This window comes from Trifolium pratense, linkage group LG2, assembly GCF_020283565.1.
Source record: "Trifolium pratense cultivar HEN17-A07 linkage group LG2, ARS_RC_1.1, whole genome shotgun sequence".
Taxonomy (NCBI): Eukaryota; Viridiplantae; Streptophyta; class Magnoliopsida; order Fabales; family Fabaceae; genus Trifolium; species Trifolium pratense.
In genome coordinates this window covers 41,477,391-41,494,796 of record NC_060060.1, presented here as the reverse complement: position 1 = coordinate 41,494,796, position 17,406 = coordinate 41,477,391, and the positions used below count along the sequence as shown (strand labels likewise).

At 34.1% G+C, this 17,406-nt stretch overlaps 4 protein-coding genes and 1 long non-coding RNA gene across 6 annotated transcripts; 2 read left to right on the top strand and 3 right to left on the bottom strand.

Annotated features, from left to right (window-relative positions):
* The first annotated feature begins 761 nt into the window (after positions 1 to 761).
* On the top strand, positions 762 to 4,356 carry LOC123911083 (AT-hook motif nuclear-localized protein 5-like). Its single transcript, XM_045962427.1, has 5 exons — positions 762 to 1,652; positions 2,120 to 2,187; positions 2,860 to 2,991; positions 3,247 to 3,405; positions 3,862 to 4,356. The coding sequence occupies exons 1-5, from the start codon at positions 1,223 to 1,225 to the stop codon at positions 4,093 to 4,095; spliced, it is 1,023 nt and encodes a 340-aa protein (XP_045818383.1). The 5' UTR covers positions 762 to 1,222; the 3' UTR covers positions 4,096 to 4,356.
* Positions 4,357 to 5,098: 742 nt separating this feature from the next.
* LOC123909194 lies at positions 5,099 to 6,108 on the bottom strand. Its single transcript, XR_006809846.1, has 2 exons — positions 5,989 to 6,108; positions 5,099 to 5,532 (listed from the first exon to the last, which is right to left on the bottom strand). It is a non-coding gene; the product is annotated as an uncharacterized LOC123909194 (long non-coding RNA).
* An 801-nt stretch (positions 6,109 to 6,909) lies between these two features.
* Positions 6,910 to 8,125, top strand: LOC123909464 (citrate-binding protein-like). The gene is made up of 2 exons (XM_045960303.1): positions 6,910 to 7,263; positions 7,464 to 8,125. Exons 1-2 carry the CDS (start codon positions 6,991 to 6,993, stop codon positions 7,845 to 7,847), a joined length of 657 nt encoding a protein of 218 aa, XP_045816259.1. The 5' UTR covers positions 6,910 to 6,990; the 3' UTR covers positions 7,848 to 8,125.
* Positions 8,126 to 8,192: 67 nt separating this feature from the next.
* Positions 8,193 to 9,865, bottom strand: LOC123909812 (probable xyloglucan galactosyltransferase GT20). The gene has a single exon (XM_045960725.1). The coding sequence runs from the start codon at positions 9,837 to 9,839 to the stop codon at positions 8,193 to 8,195; it is 1,647 nt and encodes a 548-aa protein (XP_045816681.1). The 5' UTR covers positions 9,840 to 9,865.
* Positions 9,866 to 11,307: 1,442 nt separating this feature from the next.
* Positions 11,308 to 16,061, bottom strand: LOC123909813 (FT-interacting protein 7). 2 transcript variants are annotated; one of them, XM_045960727.1, is made up of 4 exons: positions 15,781 to 16,061; positions 15,426 to 15,485; positions 12,158 to 14,792; positions 11,308 to 12,009 (listed from the first exon to the last, which is right to left on the bottom strand). In XM_045960727.1, the coding sequence occupies exons 3-4, from the start codon at positions 14,752 to 14,754 to the stop codon at positions 11,589 to 11,591; spliced, it is 3,018 nt and encodes a 1,005-aa protein (XP_045816683.1). In that variant the 5' UTR covers positions 14,755 to 14,792; positions 15,426 to 15,485; positions 15,781 to 16,061; the 3' UTR covers positions 11,308 to 11,588. The 2 variants fall into 2 exon arrangements, with proteins under 2 accessions (XP_045816683.1, XP_045816682.1); XM_045960726.1 differs by having other exon boundaries at positions 11,425 to 12,009; positions 15,426 to 15,951.
* Positions 16,062 to 17,406: the final 1,345 nt, after the last annotated feature.

The window sequence follows — 17,406 nt, the reverse complement described above, 5'->3', positions numbered from 1 at the left end:
TTGCCGTTAGACATCACATGCCGACGTTTGATTTAAAAAAAAAAAAAAATTATCAAGTTAATTTCAGCTTATGCAATTTTTATGTTATCAAGGTAGTTTATGATAAAATAGCTTATAAAAATACAATTTTCACTCTTGTGAACTTATAAAATAGCATAAAACTTAATTTATATTGCACAAATTGTTTGCATATGCTCAAAAATAAGTTAATCCAAACGGAACCTAAATTCAAAGGTGATTTTGCTATTTTAAAAAATTTAGGAACAAAATTGACCTGTCGTCACAAATTTAAAAACAAAATAACCTATTTACTAAAAAAAAGTTTTAGAATTCGGCTCATATACACATGTCTCATTCTTTCATTCATACTTAAATTCTTTTTTTTTTCTTTTTTTTTTCTGAATAGCTAAATGATTAGAAATTTCACCTTAAAAATAAATAACTGAAATGTCCAGATTCAAACATAATATATGTGATGTCCCTGAGTTAAACTCACATAAATATACTTAAATAAATTCTAAACAACGCTCTTGAGACCTCGTTAATCATATCAAAAAGGAAAATAGATAAAATTAATGTTAAAAAAAAGTAACATTTTAATTTTTTAAAATATTAAATATGCAAATTTTGAGATAAATTTTCTTTATTAATTATGCTTAATTAGGAGTAGCATTTTCCAAATTCAAAATCAAAAGCATAGTCATTTTTTATTTTCCAAAATAAAATATTTTTCAATTTTTGTTTCTCTTCTCCACACACAAACACACACACACCCAAGTGAAGTCACACTCTTTGCTTGCTTTTCCCTCTTTTCTTTTTCCATCATTATTACACTCTGCACTCTTCTGTCAACAAAACCCTACATTTTCAAATCTAGGGTTTTGTTTTCTTAATGCGTTACAGCTATGACTCCTGAACTACCCACTTTCATTTTTTTCAGTTTTCTCTCTTCAATCTAACCTCCTCAATCTCCTACATTTCCCCTCTTTCATGGGTTTTCAATGTTGCTTCTGTTTCACCTTAAAAATCCATTCTTTTTAGATCCCCTTTGTGTTTTCTCTGCATATTGTTACAAAATCTAGTCTTTTCTTTTCATCACTGTCAAAAGTTCATTTTTTTCATCTGGGTTCTTAGTTTAAGTGTTAAAAAAAATTGGGGTTGAAGAGGGATAGTTAGTGTTTTAGTGTATTTATCAAAGTTAAGATTTTTTCTTAGTTAATGCATGGATGATAGAGAAGCTATGGCATTCTCTGATGGGTCAGGTTCATATTACATGCATAGAGGAGGAGGGGTTGGTGGGTCAGGTAGTGGAGGAGTGTTTCAACAGACACCTCCTGGGTTTAGAGCTTTTTCTAATGCTCATGGTGGTTCTGATGGTTCTGCATATTCAGTAGAGGTTCAACATGGTAGTTTTAGTCATGGTGGTGGTGTTAGCAATAGCATAGGTTCAGCTTCTGGTGCTGTAGTGTCTTATTCAGGTGAGCAGCCTGTGAAAAAGAAAAGAGGGAGGCCTAGAAAGTATGGTCCTGATGTACCTGTTTCTTTGAGACTCTCTCCTATGTCTGCAACTGCTAATTCCACTCCTGATTCGGAGAAACGGCCGAGAGGGCGCCCTCTTGGAAGTGGAAGGAAGCAACAACTAGCTTCTCTAGGTTTGGTTTCTTTTTTATATGGATATTATTGTTTACTTTAGATACTTGATTGTATGTATTGTTTAAGGATTTTCATTTTAGGGGGGATAAATGTGATTAGTTGTTTACAATAGTCTTCAAAAAAAGATATGTTGCTTTTGTTTCCTAAAGTTTTTGTCTACAAAAATTGCTAACAAGATTATTCTATTAAAATTATCGACTTGCTAATAGATTCATTGGTTATTTTTAGGTAGAAAAGCAATACTAGTATCATTTTCTAGAATTTTAAATTGCTATCTCTATTTCAAGAAAATTGATGGATGAAATCATGATAATTGATAAAATATATTTTGTGGTTAATTCGGTGAATACAAAAGTATTTTATGGTAAATCACTGTACCAACAAAATATGCTATATTTATCTATTTTGCTTTGAAGTGTAATTAACTTCTAATTCTTATGTTTTTTTTTTGTCTGTCCCTTCCTAGGTGAATGGATGAACACTTCTGCTGGACAGGCTTTTTCACCCCATGTTATCACGATTGGAGTTCAGGAGGTAATTGTATTCTTCAATTTCGTCGGACAAATAGGTCTCGATCCACTTATTTTGTTAATATATTTAGTTGTTTTTTTTTAAACTGAATATAACGATGTTGGGACTGTATTATTTAAACAGAAGATGTTGGTTTGTTTCCATAGCACATTTTTTAAACTGAATATAACGATGTTGAGACTGTATTATGTGATACCAAAGTCATTGTTAACATTGACATAAGAAAAAAGCTAAATATGACTTGAGTGAAGTTGCGATCAATATTTCTTACTCAACACCTATCCAAATTCCAAAAAGCACCAGAACATTACGTTGGAAAGATTTTTAGGAAAACAAGGTGTGCAAGGCTCATGGATAGTTTGATAAGATAAAGTAATGTTCAGAATGTTTGATAAGATACTTTTATCTAACTATTCACGACATGGATGGTTTATGTAATTTGAAATCACATAAGACATGGATGCATATCACATTGATTGAATTCTAAGTTGGGTGTAAATTGTGAAGATTATTTTACACATAAACATGGTTGTTAATTGCATGCAAACCGGTAATACTTGGTGGAAACATCTAATTTTAGTTGCAGTGCTCAAATAATTAACTTAGTTGCTTTGTTCATCATTAAACCTTCATGTTGTTACTCAGTTCCTTGAATGCGGATTTTCTTTGTTACAGGACATTGTAGCAAAGCTGTTGGCGGTTTCACAACATAGACCACGCGCTTTATGCATCTTATCGGGAACTGGGACTGTATCTTCAGTCACTCTGCGCCAGCCTGCTTCTACTAGTGTCAGTGTTACATATGAGGTTAGTTAGAAAACTAAGACCGTGACCTCCACTACCAGTCATTTAACATTACATGTTCTATCCCATCTTTACTAAATCCATTCAATAATTCTAGTTTAGCAGTAAGTAATAATGGGTACTGTAATTATCGTTATGTACTATCCAACTATTGTAGTGTGTAAAAATCTGGTTTTTGCAGTGGCTAGTTAGTACTGCTTAGCCTAAAGGTTTGTTCATAAGAAGCAATAGTGATCATTTTATTTTTCACGTTTGCAGGGGCGATTCCAAATATTATGCTTATCTGGTTCTTACTTGGTTGCTGAAGATGGTGGACCTCAAAATAGAACTGGTGGCATTAGTGTTTCCCTTTCTAGTCCGGATGGTCATGTTATCGGTGGTGGTGTTGCTAGGCTTATTGCTGCAAGCCCTGTCCAGGTATATTCTCAATTGCAATCTTAACGGCCTTGTAACATAGATGATTCTTACTCTTCTCACACGCTCATTCACAATCTTGTGCTTGAATAATAAGTAAAAACAGTTGCATGGAGATAGGCATGGACCCAATTTAGACAAACAACTTAATTAAGCCATTTTCACATAAGCACTCATCATAAAAGCTATTTCTATATCAAGGTAACATAAAGTCAAATTATTTTCATATAAGCTATTGTGGAGACCTTTTGGAAATAAGCTGAAAACAGTTTATGGACATGTAAGTTGCTTACATAACCTCTCCCGAACAGGCTCAAATGCTTTCACCATTAGATAATCTCAAATAAACCAATCCAAACAGGCTCATGGTTAATAATGATAAAAGCTACTGTGCATCTTAGAAAGCTTTAGATTCAAACCTTTAGCCTCTAAAACAAATGAGACCTTTGGTTGTCACAGGTGGTACTTTGCAGTTTTGTATATGGTGGCTCTAAGCCGAAGACAGCAAAACAAGGGACGACTACAAAAGATGACGATGATTCAGAGCCTCAGAGTAGTGACAAATTAGCTTCTCCGGGAAGTGCACCACCTAATCAAAACTACACAGCTTCTGGAACAGAAATGTGGCTTGGATCGAGGTCAGGAGATGTGAAAAATGCACATCACACTGGTATTGACTTGATGCATGGGTGAAAGTTTATTCAAGAAGAGATATTGTTGTAATTACATTTATCTGTTGTAAATCAACTGAATTTGTGAGCATTGTGACTCTACTTGTTAGCACTAACATGTGGTGTAACAAATTAATGAATCATTTTAGGGGCAAGTAACAATCTTGACTTGTGCAAAGAAAAAAATGTTTAGGTTAAATAGAGGCTAGTTCTTTCCGATTATTAATGCTTATCTTGACTCATCAAACTAGTCAGATTATTAATGAAGGTTGATTTGTTTGAATTTGTTTCACTCATAAATGGTCGACGAATCTCTCTACGGAGAGTTATCTGTGAAGCTGAATAATCTCACTACTAAGAGAAATATTTCTTGGACACAGTTTGACATCAATACTGTACTTTTGTACGATTTTAAAATATTTTGCGGCTCTTGACAAAATTTTAGCAAAACTGATAAATAAAAAAATATTAGTTTACCTTAAATATTGATCTCTAGTATTTAGAGCATTCGATTTTAATCCCTATACTATATATAATGAGTTAATTTATGGATTAAAATGAGTAGAGCTCAAACGCATTGAACCTAAATGAACTGTGTTGAACCCATCACCATCCTCCACTAATTCAATGTTTTATTTTAAGTTGCGATGGTCGAAACTGAGATGAAGATAGAGCTCGGACTAGATGATGGTGGTATGGCCGGTTTGCTTGGATGAGGGGGCGTGGCGGAGAAGATATGGAAACACCATGGCTTGTCTTCTTCCTTGTCCGTTTCAAACAATTGTTTTATAATATATGAACAAATGGTTTGATATGAAATGTAGGATGAATCTGATGGTCCATAGTGATTGAAAGGCAGAGATCCTTTTGTGCCACAAAGTTAGACGATTCAAATCTCTTGTCTTGAATAGTAAATAGTAATACAATTTCACTAAAAATAAATAGAAAGACGGAGTCTCTGAAATGTAAGATGAATCTAGTTGCTTTCTCCCAATCCCATGCATATTGTGTATAACAATAAATAAAGGGTAAATAGGGTTTTACCCCCTGCAAAATATGAGAGTTTTGTCTTACCCCCCTGCAAAAAAAATAATTGTGATCACCCCCCTGTAATACCAAGATTCCATCGTTTACCCCCCTAAGTGCCAACTGGACATGGAATCTTATTTTTTTTATGACATGGCATGCATGTGTGGATTTTAATTTATTTTTTATTAATTTAATTATTGACATATAGATAAATATATTACCTATTAATTTTTTTTTTTAAAAAAACTAATTTTTTTTTTGCTTCAAAAAAAAAACACAAACTAATTTTTATAAAACAAAAAATATTTAACCCTTAAATCTTCATCTCATTATTCAAAGTTCATCAAACCCTCTTTCATCTTCATCTTCTTCAAACATAGTGACCCATGATCTTCATCTTCAACAACAACCCATCTCTTTCTCTCTAATCCTGAATCAAATAAAAAACAAGAAAAAATCAAAATTATCAAAAAAATCAACAAATCAAAATCACTATAAATTCGAGCATAAATAACAAGAACAACAACAATCAATCTCTTTGTTCATAACAAAACCCAGAAATTCATAACAAAACCCAAAAATTAAATCAACAACAAACCCATGTCATGCATTTTTCAAATCGGAAGCTGAATGGCAGCAGAAAAAAGAAACATGGTGCTTCTCAAAACAGAAACGCATAAACCCAATGAATCCAGAACCCAGAAATATGAAGCTATGTGTTTGAGTTCTGATTTCGAATCTACAAAACCCAATGAACTCGGATTTCACAAACATGAAACATGAAACATGAATTTTCAAAATTAGGGATTGAAATTGGGAATTTTTGGAGGAGAAGAAGTGGGTTTGTAGAAATTGAAAGTTTGTAGAAAGAGAGAGATTGAATTACCTAGAAGATGGATTAAAGATGTATAGTGTAGAGAAGAAGAGGGATTGAGGCTTGTGGGATTGTTCATCGATCTTCTTCTACCTTCTCCAAAACAAAACTCAATGAAAGAGCTTTTTTTTTAAAAAAATAAAAAATATAATTTTTTTTATAAGAATAAAAAATATAATTTTATTCTGTATATGTTTTCTTTTTAATTTTAATTTTAAACATAAGTGACTCACTTATGTTATTTTATATTTTTTTTAAGGATGTAACCAAATATATATATATATATATATATATATATATATATATATATATTTAAGGTAAATAGTTCTTTTTTAAATAAGAATTTTTAAAAAATCCACACATGCATGCCATGTCACCAGAAAAATTAAGATTCCATGTCCAGTTGGCATCCAGGGGGTAAACGATGGAATCTTGATGTTACAGGGGGGTGATCACAATTTTTTTTTTTGCAGGGGGGTAAGACAAAACTCCCATATTTTGCAGGGGGGTAAAACTCTATTTACCCATAAATAAATAGTCACATATGGCTTTACCTTTTGAGATAAACCTATAGTGTCCTTTAATTGTAGTATGGAGTTCCATTGACTTTGTAATGGCATGAGAAGAAGTCTCTGAAATGTGTGAAAGGCTGAAGGCCATTTTATAGGGAACAATACAAACAATGGCAGTATAGTGGAAGAGGAAAAGTGAAAGGGAGAGTCTCCAATAACATCGCGGAACAGTTCCTATAGACTATGTACTCATTATTAGGGGATGTAACAGGTAAGTTTAGTTTCTGTCGAAAAAAAAATATACTAGTTTCGTTAGAGCATTCACAATAAACTTCTTTTGTTAGTATTAAATCGATTTAACCAATTAAACCATTACGCGAATATCTATCTAATCACACCAACATTGTATATATACTCCAAGCTACAACCATGTAGCATAATGAAGCCATCTTCATTCTTTAGGAAATAAGAAAAAGGAACTAATCATCTTCCACCTAAAACAATGGCAGTATTACCAATTCTGCACCTTACCCTTTTGCCATTAATCATCTATCAAGCCACCTTCTTTGCCTCAGCTGCAGTAGTTGATCCCACACTAGGGTTCACTCTTGTTTCGTTAGATAACTCAAACCTTGTTATTCAAAAGCCTTACAATGTTCCAGTAAACCAGCGTTACAACTTCACAAATGGTGTGCACCAATTTTGGATATACCCTACAGACAAGTCTTTCAAGATTGACAGCAATACACAACCACGGACTGAGATTCGTATTAGTGTAAGTGTGTATTTGGGTGTATTTGGTTCTATGGTGACAACTGACAAATAGATTTTTAATATGTATTGATTTTTAAAAAATGATTTTAGTTAAAAATAAGTTAATGTGAATATACATCTGATCTAAGTTTATGCATTAGAGATCACAGACACAACGGTTTATGCAAGACATGATATCTATGTTTCACTTTCCACTTGCAGAAACACGAATATACATCTGGTATATGGCAATTTGAAGGGTATGGTTACGTTCCAAGTGGCACAAGCGGAGTGTGTATTATGCAAGTGTTTGGTGGAAGTTCTTCCGCGACAACCTCACAACTTAGGGTTTACGATGGTTCATTAACTTATTACAAGTCTCCTCATGTTCTGTCTCAGAATATCTATAACAGGTGGTTTAGGGTGAACGCGATTCATGATGTGGATGCTAACAATGTTAAGATTTATATTGACGGGGTTCTCAAGCGTGATGGAGTTGGTAGTGGAGCTGGCACTCACTACTTCAAGTTTGGGGTTTATGCACAGAATGATTCTTCCAACTGCATGGAATCTCGTTGGAAGGATATTAAAGTTTTTAAAAAGTAGAGTGCATTTCTGTTTAGTTTTCGGTGTAAAACTATTTTACACTGGCAGTGCATCTCCATTAAACTCTTAGTAAAGACCGTCATGAACATTCATTCTTTTGAAGGTTGGAATTTCAAATATTAATGCTCATGTATATCAGTTGCTTTCAACTCAAGAAAGCTTTTCATTTATGTTCTATTAAATCCTATGTTAACAAGTTTCTGTTCTGCTATGATGATTCATGTGTATGAGACTGTACAATGTAACTTGATAATTGCAAAGGGACAAACTTATTAATAGATTGATCATGAATTTAGATAAATAAAAAAATAAAAAATGTAATCATTAAACAAGAAAATCAAATAATTAATCCTTGAATTTGCTAACCCTTTCAAGAAGATTATTGATAATAATAGCAAATGCATCCTGAAACTTTTCAAGCTCAGCATTATGATCACCATATACTAGTCCAGGCAATAATTCATATACTATATACCTCCTCATGTTTTCCCTCTCTCTCATTGAAATATTTCCAAGTCTCTCCACAACATTCACATTCATTTCTCTAACCTCTTTTTTGTCCAAAAACACAGAATACTTATCATAATCCTCTGGCAAATGCCAAGGATATTGATAATAAGCTGTGAAAGGATCGAAAAGAACCGGAATACAACCTGATATCAGCGAATCAAAAACTGATTTTCTAGTTGGACTATCCCCCGGTGGCTGTAGGCAGAACTCAGACTCGACAAAAAGTTCTATAATTGATTCTGGTTCATAACATTTAACAGAACTGCAGTTCAGAAACTTGCATTTACTGTCAATTTTCGAAGTGCATTGGTCGATTAATATCGACCTTATGTTGTCATCCGCGTCATCACGTGCCGCGCCAGCAAAACTCACAAGGTTCTTTCGGTTCGACCTTATGATTTTCAGCTGCCAATCGATTATATCATTGTCTGATTTTGGATGAAAATAAGTCGGATGAGGAATTCCAACGTCGTTCAAATGCCATGGTTGGCGTTCGATCAATAACTTAATCGGATTTTGCAAATTTTCAAGCTCTAACAATCTAGTACCCCAAGGAGAATCACTAGTCCTTCTAAAATCCCAAGAAATTTTCCCTAAAACAAAAACATGATCCTTACCTAAATTCCTTTTCCATGTAACTTGTCTCTCAAGCCACTTAACTAATTCCAAACCCAAACTATCTTTAACATCATTTGAAACATTATTGAAATGCCATCTCAACACATCAAGTCCACCATAGAATGGAACATAGAATAGTTTTGCATCATTTTCGTTATAAACCCTACATGGATGTTTCAACACCTTTGAATGAAAAATAAGTTCAAGTGAATATTGATGAGTTTTATACCAACCTTTACCAAGTTTTGATATCGGTTCACCAAACCCTTCATTACTGATATATCTACAAAAATCTTGCCATGGAAGCATGTCACTGCATTGACCAACCAAATCCTTGTTAAACTTAGATGGCAAATCATACACATATATTCCTTTACCATCTTCACAAGTTGCATTGTTTTTACTATCCGACCTCCACGATCGATGAACCTTCAAGTGTTCCTCAATGATCTTAACAGCATTTTCAACCTCTTCATTATATGGAGTACTAATTGGAAACTTTCCAAGTTCTTGAGTTGCATTATTACTATTACTAGCCTCAATTTTTTCTGTAGTAGTAATAATGGAGGTGCTAATAGTATTGTTGTTTACGGAATTTAAGGAATAATTTGGGATTTCAAAAGAGGGATTTGTATGAGTGGCTGCTGAAACACAATAGAAGCTATTATTGAGTTTTCTTGTGGAAAAACAAACATGAATAATGTTTCCTGTTATAACTGTGGAGAAAGAAGACCACATGTAAATAAGGATTAAGAAAAAGATTAAAGCTGAAATTCTACTTATGAAGCTGTATAGAATTGTTAAGGTAGAACAAGATTGTTTTCTTGATAATTTGGATCTTTTTCTGGATAATGACACTGCCATTTTTGTGATAGTTGAATAATGTTAGGAATTAGTATTAGGAGCCTTGTGGTTTTTCTAGTAGAGGAATTATTTTCTCAACAAATACTTATCATGCAAGCCACAAAGTGATTTTGCTTTGATGATGATTAAATAATAATGTGCACACGTCGTGGTGTATATACTATATAGTTTATTGTATAATATGAACTATGAACGTGCTACCACATACAAGTATATGCTTAATTACTAATGTAGCAAGTAGTTGACGTTCATGATATGATGCAATTAATGGGCATAGGGTACATTCAAATGTATGATTTATTTTTTCAAAGGTCAACATTGTCCGTATCATTTTTTTTTTGTTTTCTCAACCAACCACTTTTCTTTTCAATCTTTAAAATTTAGAGATTTTCATGACAATCGCTGATGTTAAAAATTTAGACGAGTTGGATTTCGAGGTTCATCAGAGTCAAGACAGATCTCAAGACTCAAAATAACATATAGAGTTACTTACGGATTATTCACTAAAGAGGTCTTCACATTAGTATAAAAGATATGCACTTTCCTTTTGTGCGAAATATATATATATATATATATATATATATATATATATATATATATATATCGGTTCATCAGAGTCAAGACAGATCTCAAGACTCAAAATAACATATAGAATTACTTACGGATTATCAACTAAAGAGATCTTCACATTAGTATAAAAGATATGCACTTTCCTTTTATATATATATATATATATATATATATATATATATATCGTTGTTAATTATACTTTGCCACTTTGCTTAGCAAATAAAATTACCTTATTAATGGAATTTTATAGCACAAACGAATATATGTTGGGAGGATGGGAACTAGAAGCAAATCATGATTGTATATTAAAAAAACATATCACCGGTCTCCATATGAGTTGGCAGGATATTGCAATATGCATGAGCCGAAGATCAAATATGAAATTTCTCACTTATATATTCACCTTAAATCTTTGTTTGCGAGTTTGGAGGGCGAAGTGAGAGGAGTGTTTTGAAGAAAAAAAATGAAGACACAACTAGAAAAGATAGAGGAGTTTGAGAGGGGAGAGCTTTGTGGGATTCATTTTTCTTCATAATCCAAAATCCTCCTAATTTAGAGGAACTCAAAAATTGTAATGCACGAGGGTTTATATGAATTCTTCAAAATCAATCTATATCTATATTGTTATGATATTCTCAAAATAAAAAAAAATATTAATTAAAAGCATTCATTTATCATTCCCTTCAAAAACACTAAAAAAAATGCGAAAATTTTCAATATTTTTCTCGCTAGTCGCTACTTTCCCCTCCTCTCCAAACTTACAAACAAAGCCTTAGGGGTGAAATTCTGACTACTACTTGACAAAAAAGAGAGCATAATATTACCATTCAATTATTAGTCTAATGTTAACAATTACAAACAATGTTAATATCGGTCGTTAATTAAAAAAAAAAAATAGTTTCATAAATATAATGATAATAACTTGAATTTCTCCAAGTTTCTCTTTAGGTCTCCTCAAGATGAACATTTTGAATAATTTTTTACCAAAATTGGTTATAAGAAAATTGTATGCAAAACCAATTTTGGATGTCAGCAAGACTAGAGAATTTGAGTGTAGTGACTTGATGTTAAGAAATCCACATACTACAAATTATTATTACTATAGTGTTACATAATAGAAAAATACAGTAAAGCCAGATATAAAATAATTGTAATAAGAAGAGCAAAGAAGCAAGAATTCTACAACATACTATCAGTTCTTGCTGGTAGACGTCGAAAGAAGTTAATTGGTGCAGACGGAAGCCTGTTTCGGAATCTCGGATGCCTCATGAAATAGAAACCTGCTAAACCAGCTACAACTTGAAAAGGAGTAACATATAGAACCAAAGCAGATACCAGACAGAAAGTAATGAATATAGAAGTAGCACGCGGATCTCTCCAGCTCAACATTGCATGAATCCTCTCACCCTGGCTAGCCAAATCGCCTACAACCGTTTGTATTCTACCAGCCACACTCCTCAAACGATCATACCGCATTCTCACAAGATCAGGGTTTTTGCTTGTTGGAAAAGTATCAAATTCCTCATCCATCTCATCAGGATGTACTGCATCAGCCTGTGAGATTCTTGTGTTCATGTGAGGAGGATACCTCGCTCGGTACCTGATAATAGCGATGAAGTTGGTTAATAGTTAGTTATACTTGTTATCTTCTACATTTTCATATGGAAGCTTGTATATAAATATGGTGTCTAGTATTTATTATTGATCAATTGGTCAAGTTATCAATAAATGAGATATTTTAGCTATACCTGAAGTTCCATACGCCGATCAAGAACAGGTAGAGAAAAAGTGTAGGCAAGATCAACTCCGGGAAGCAAACCAACATGAGAAACAAGACATGAACAAGAACTGTTGTAATAGGATTTATCCACATGCAGATATCACCTAACCACTTTCCAACTGCAAACACACCAGAAAAAACTGTCATCACACGAAAGAAATTCGCCTTGCTACGGCGCATGCTCCATAGATGTGAGTCAACATCTGACATGTATTCCACAACTTCTTTACGAAGTGGTGGTTCCGCTCGACCCAGACGCGCTGCCACTATGTTAACTGCTTGGTGACGTAGCATATCGAGTTGCATTACAGCGAAAGGCCTAACATAGTGCATTTTCGGAAGAAGTGGTTTTGAGTATAGGTAAAGCATGTTTGCAAATGAGGTGCATGAGAATCTTATTGCCAAGTGAAGTTCACCCATTTTCTTAACACCAGTTGGATGAAGAACTAGCAATGGATATGAGTGAGTGTAAATTCGTCCTGTTTCGAGAGTCGATATGCGAATTCTCACCTTCCCAATTTTCAAGTCTTTGTTATTACCCTTTTCACCACTGATTTGAGCATTGTCAAAGACACCTACTGTGAGGACTGTTGCAGGATCAAAGACCTCCCAAGTATATTGCTCATTGTATTTTGGCGACAAGTTATCAACAAGTGTTCTTGTTCTAACCCATTTGTGACCATATTTTGCTACACAGTATGTATCAGAAGTGCCTCTACCATCCCTTGTTTTCATAGGGTGGAGCCCTATGGCGTTCAGCACTCCAAGTTCTAAAACTCCAATTGGTGGCCTCCATAACTGTTTTGCCGTCGGGCGAAGATCGCTGCTGTAATGAGTTGATTCGTCGAGAACATGATATCCTCCATCTAGACATAGACGTAGCTGAATTCTGCTTGCAAACTTTTCTCTCTTCAGCTGATCAACATCCACGGCAACAGGCTTTTCCAAGTTGAACCATCTAGAATGAATGGTTCTATCATCCGCACGCCTCTCCACCGCGTTTAGTGGTATGATAACCCTCCCAATGATCTCATCTTTTCCCGGACCAACTCGATCTTCAACCGAAAGTATTATGTGATCTTCAAAAGGCTCAGCAGCAACAAACAAAAGATCTTCATTCCATTGTGGATTTAGAGTTCTAGCTGGAACTGTCTTTGTTTTCAGCACCTGGTTTCCTATCTGCACTTTGACATATGCATCCGGGAAACGGTTTTTCTCCGTTGGAATCAAGTCTTGTGCTTCTACAACATTGACACGAACGTACCACAACCTTGGAGCATGATAGACCTTCGAACGTATCACTGCTGTAGTAGCAGGAGAGCTGTCGACAGGTGAAGCTGCATCTGAATGCCATGCATCCGAAAAGGCTTCATCTGCTTGAGTACCAATCCAAACAGCTAGCATCAACTCACCTTTAACTTTCTCACCTTTCTTATCGTTGAGACGGTACCACTCGGGTGCCAAAGGACTATCCGGTGGAACTCTTAAAGGAACCTCATTGATGTCAAACCTCACAATGCCTACAAAATCATCTTTGATAAGATCCTTGTCCTTGATCACAACTTCTAGTACAGATGCTTGCATCCTTTCCTTTGAAAATGCGAAAACCTGATGCCACTCAGGATGCTGATTCTTATCAAAGTGTTTGGTAATACCTCTGTAGTTTCCAATTCTCACCTCAACAAATGGATCAAGACTCCCGGTAACATCCATGGAAGGAAGCTCACGAGCCTTAACAACTCTGACATACAAAAAATACATCCTTTCCACGAGATCATATGTACTGGAGGTCTTGTCTTTATGAACAACACGACCGCCAACAACCCTCCCCCCACCGAGAAACGGACTTGTTTCTTTAAGTGCAAAGTCAACCGGCTGTAAGGATGTAACTGAATGCATGTGTACTAGCTTCATAGGTTGTGGTTGATCAGATTTCATTTCATCAGCTTCATACTTCGTTACATAGTGAGTATCTGCATAGCTATTGGAATGTTGTTGATGCTGATTTCGGTGATGGTTTGGGTTAGGGAGGTGATTAAATGTATGTCTTGAGGACTCAACCCTGTCACTAGACAAACCATTCATCATTGCATTAGGTCCACGAACTTCAGCGTGATTATTCGTTGGCATGGACTCAACAGGACTCGGAATTGAGGATTTTATGGTTGGATTATCAGTGATGTAAATTTTAAGGCCAATCTCTCCTCTCACACGAGACAAAATGCCGCGCTTTTCCAATGGATAGTGCATGACAACTGCATCACCTTGAGGGACAAAAGAAGTACCGGTGAGGCTAACTTTGCCAAGAAAAGAACTTGAGTTAGTAGCTTTGGAATGACAATGGACATAAGCTTCAAGAGTGAGATAGTGAAGATTGGAAGGATCTGATATGTTGAAGTAGAAACTCTCATTCCAAACAGGATTAAGATCTTTTTCTTTGATGGTTGTTCGGAACTTTTGGCCGTCGAAGTAAAGTTCCACAAAGGCATTAGAAGAACCTTCTCCATCTTTAGGGAGTAGATTGTGAGCCCCAACCACATCTACCCCTAACTTTAAGTTAATCATAATCAAATGTGGTTCCTTAACAACTGAAATTTAGATACCTACAAAGAGAGGAACACAAGTTATGAGAAACAGCTTAACTTTCCATCAGTGGTAAACATAAGTATAACATAGATTTAGTCTCATATCATTATAACCAGAGTAACAATCATATGTGATAATTAGATTAATTAACATGATAAGATCAAACTACAAATTTTGTCTTAAACATGTGGTTTCTTAGGAAAAAAGGATACGTGACTAATTTGAAATTCGATTAGGAGGTAAATAAAGTTTGACCAATGATTTTTTCAGTCAATAATTGAACTTGTATACTACCTGAACGATTCAACTTTAACTAAAACTCATTTATAACCACTTTCAATGTATAAAAATTGAATATATAGTACATATATCCTAAACATTTTTTGTAATGATAAATCCAAACCAACTTAGTTTTCTAATTTCTAGAATAAGACAATGAAATAGTTTAATATATAGTAATTGTTAACCAGTAGTAGGCCTTTAAAAATCAGAACCATGCAAAAATCTGAAAATCTTTGACCAAAGCTAAGGTTGCACTTTACATTAATATTATAAGTTATTGCATGAAACATAAAAGGAAATAAGTAAAATGAGTAATCATATTTTCACAAACACAAGTTCTAATAAAAATGAGACAATGAAACAATCACCTTGAAGAGCTGAGTAAGATCTGTGATTGTTCTTCAAAAGGAGAGAGTTGAAATGAATGGCTTCACATCACATCACATGAACACAAAAAGAATAGCAAAAAAGAGTGAACATTAATTTAGGTCTTCAAAAACTGTGTACAAGTATTTATGTACACGCATTTAAATAAGCATGTGAGTGGCACTGATACTTTTTCAGCTCCAAGTTAGTGATCCATTAAACACGGTATACACACATGAGGTTTGTACATTGGAAAAATATATATTTAAAATATATACTGTAAGATATAGTAAGATTTAAAAAATTTATAATAAAGTTTTAAATAATTTTAGTAAGACACAAGAAGAGAGACAGTACTGTATCCAATGCTTGATCATCAATGAATATGATGGATGGATGGATGGATAGAGGAAAAGACAAAGCTATGTCCTTCACTTCTCTCTGACAATGCTACCGTGCGTGTGACATCCACCAAATCTCATTCATTTCCATCTAACCTTACCACTGCTAATTATTTATGGTAAATTCTTAGTACACAAATTACATTGATGGATATAGGTACACTCTACACAGATTTTATTTAATTTTTTTTTTGGTTAGGTAGTGTTGTGCTAAAATTTTATCCTTTAACTTAATATAAAAATATGCCATGCCATTGAATCTTGTCTAGAAGATATATAATAGTATCGAATAGCCACAAATATGAAACTATAATTTTGTTTTTGGTCAAATAGCCGGTGACTAGAAAATTTATCTTAAAGGTAAATAAGTGAAGTGTCCGGGATTTAAACCCCGACTCCTGTACATATAGTGTGATGTTCCTGTCAACTGAGCTAAGCTCACGAGACAATATGAAACTGTAATTCTACTAATACAATCTTCAATAGTAAATAATTATAGATGAATCTACCTGTGGAGAGAGAAATTATGGCAAGCTTTAATGGAGCATACCTAAACTCTAATGGTAAGTATGGGGCTAGCATTGTTCACCAGAAAGAGAGTATGGTGTGTTACACTAATTTGGGCTAAATAGTAAACATCATGGGTACCATTGACTTTGTAATTTTTTCCATACTGTTTTATTTAAGTCGGCATATGGATCCAAATAGGCTAAATAATAGGATAAATTACACTATTGGTTCTTTAATTTTCACAAATTTGCGATTTTAGTCTGTTAACTTTTAAAATAGTAATTTTGGCCCATAACTTTTATAAACTTGTGATTTTGGCCCCTGATCAAGTCAACGCATATGCGACAAATAATTTAGAGTCACTAGTCACTGTAGGAACAACAAAGTAGTATTTAGAAATCTGCTCTGCAAATTTCTGAACAGGAGCCTTAGTCATCTGAGCAGATTCAACAAGTCTAACAATTTGAGAAAGTGCACTTTCTAATCCAACCCTTGTTACCTTAACATGCAAAACACCATTCTCATTCACAGTACCTGTACCACCAATTACCATATCACCCTTAATAATTTGAAGTATCTATCAATTTCCTTCCAACATCATTAGGAAATATCATGGCTCTAAAACAACCTGGTCCTGTAGATTCAATGAGTTCAATAAAGGTTCTTGGTCCTGTCACATATGGTTTATATGTTAAGACTTTTTTTATTAATGTCTAAATATGTGTCTACAGTTTCAACACCTTGGAGTGTCCTAAGAGATTGTTCAATGACATTCATCGAATGAACATTTTTTATGCCATCAATTTTGAGTTCAATTTTGTTTATGTGTTCCCCTTTGCTTATTAGTATTGGATTAAAACATATAGCTTCTATTCTTTGATTGTAGCTTACTAGTTCTAGTGCCCGTGCTAACGCACGGGAAATACCGTCTTGTAGTAATTTCGTACAATAAATATACATATTATCAAACTCGTCGGGCAATTAAGATTTCAGTATCCGTGAAATTTGCCTTAATATTACACAATTAAAAAAGATATGCATTGCTTCTATGTAGAACCAAAATATAATGCAT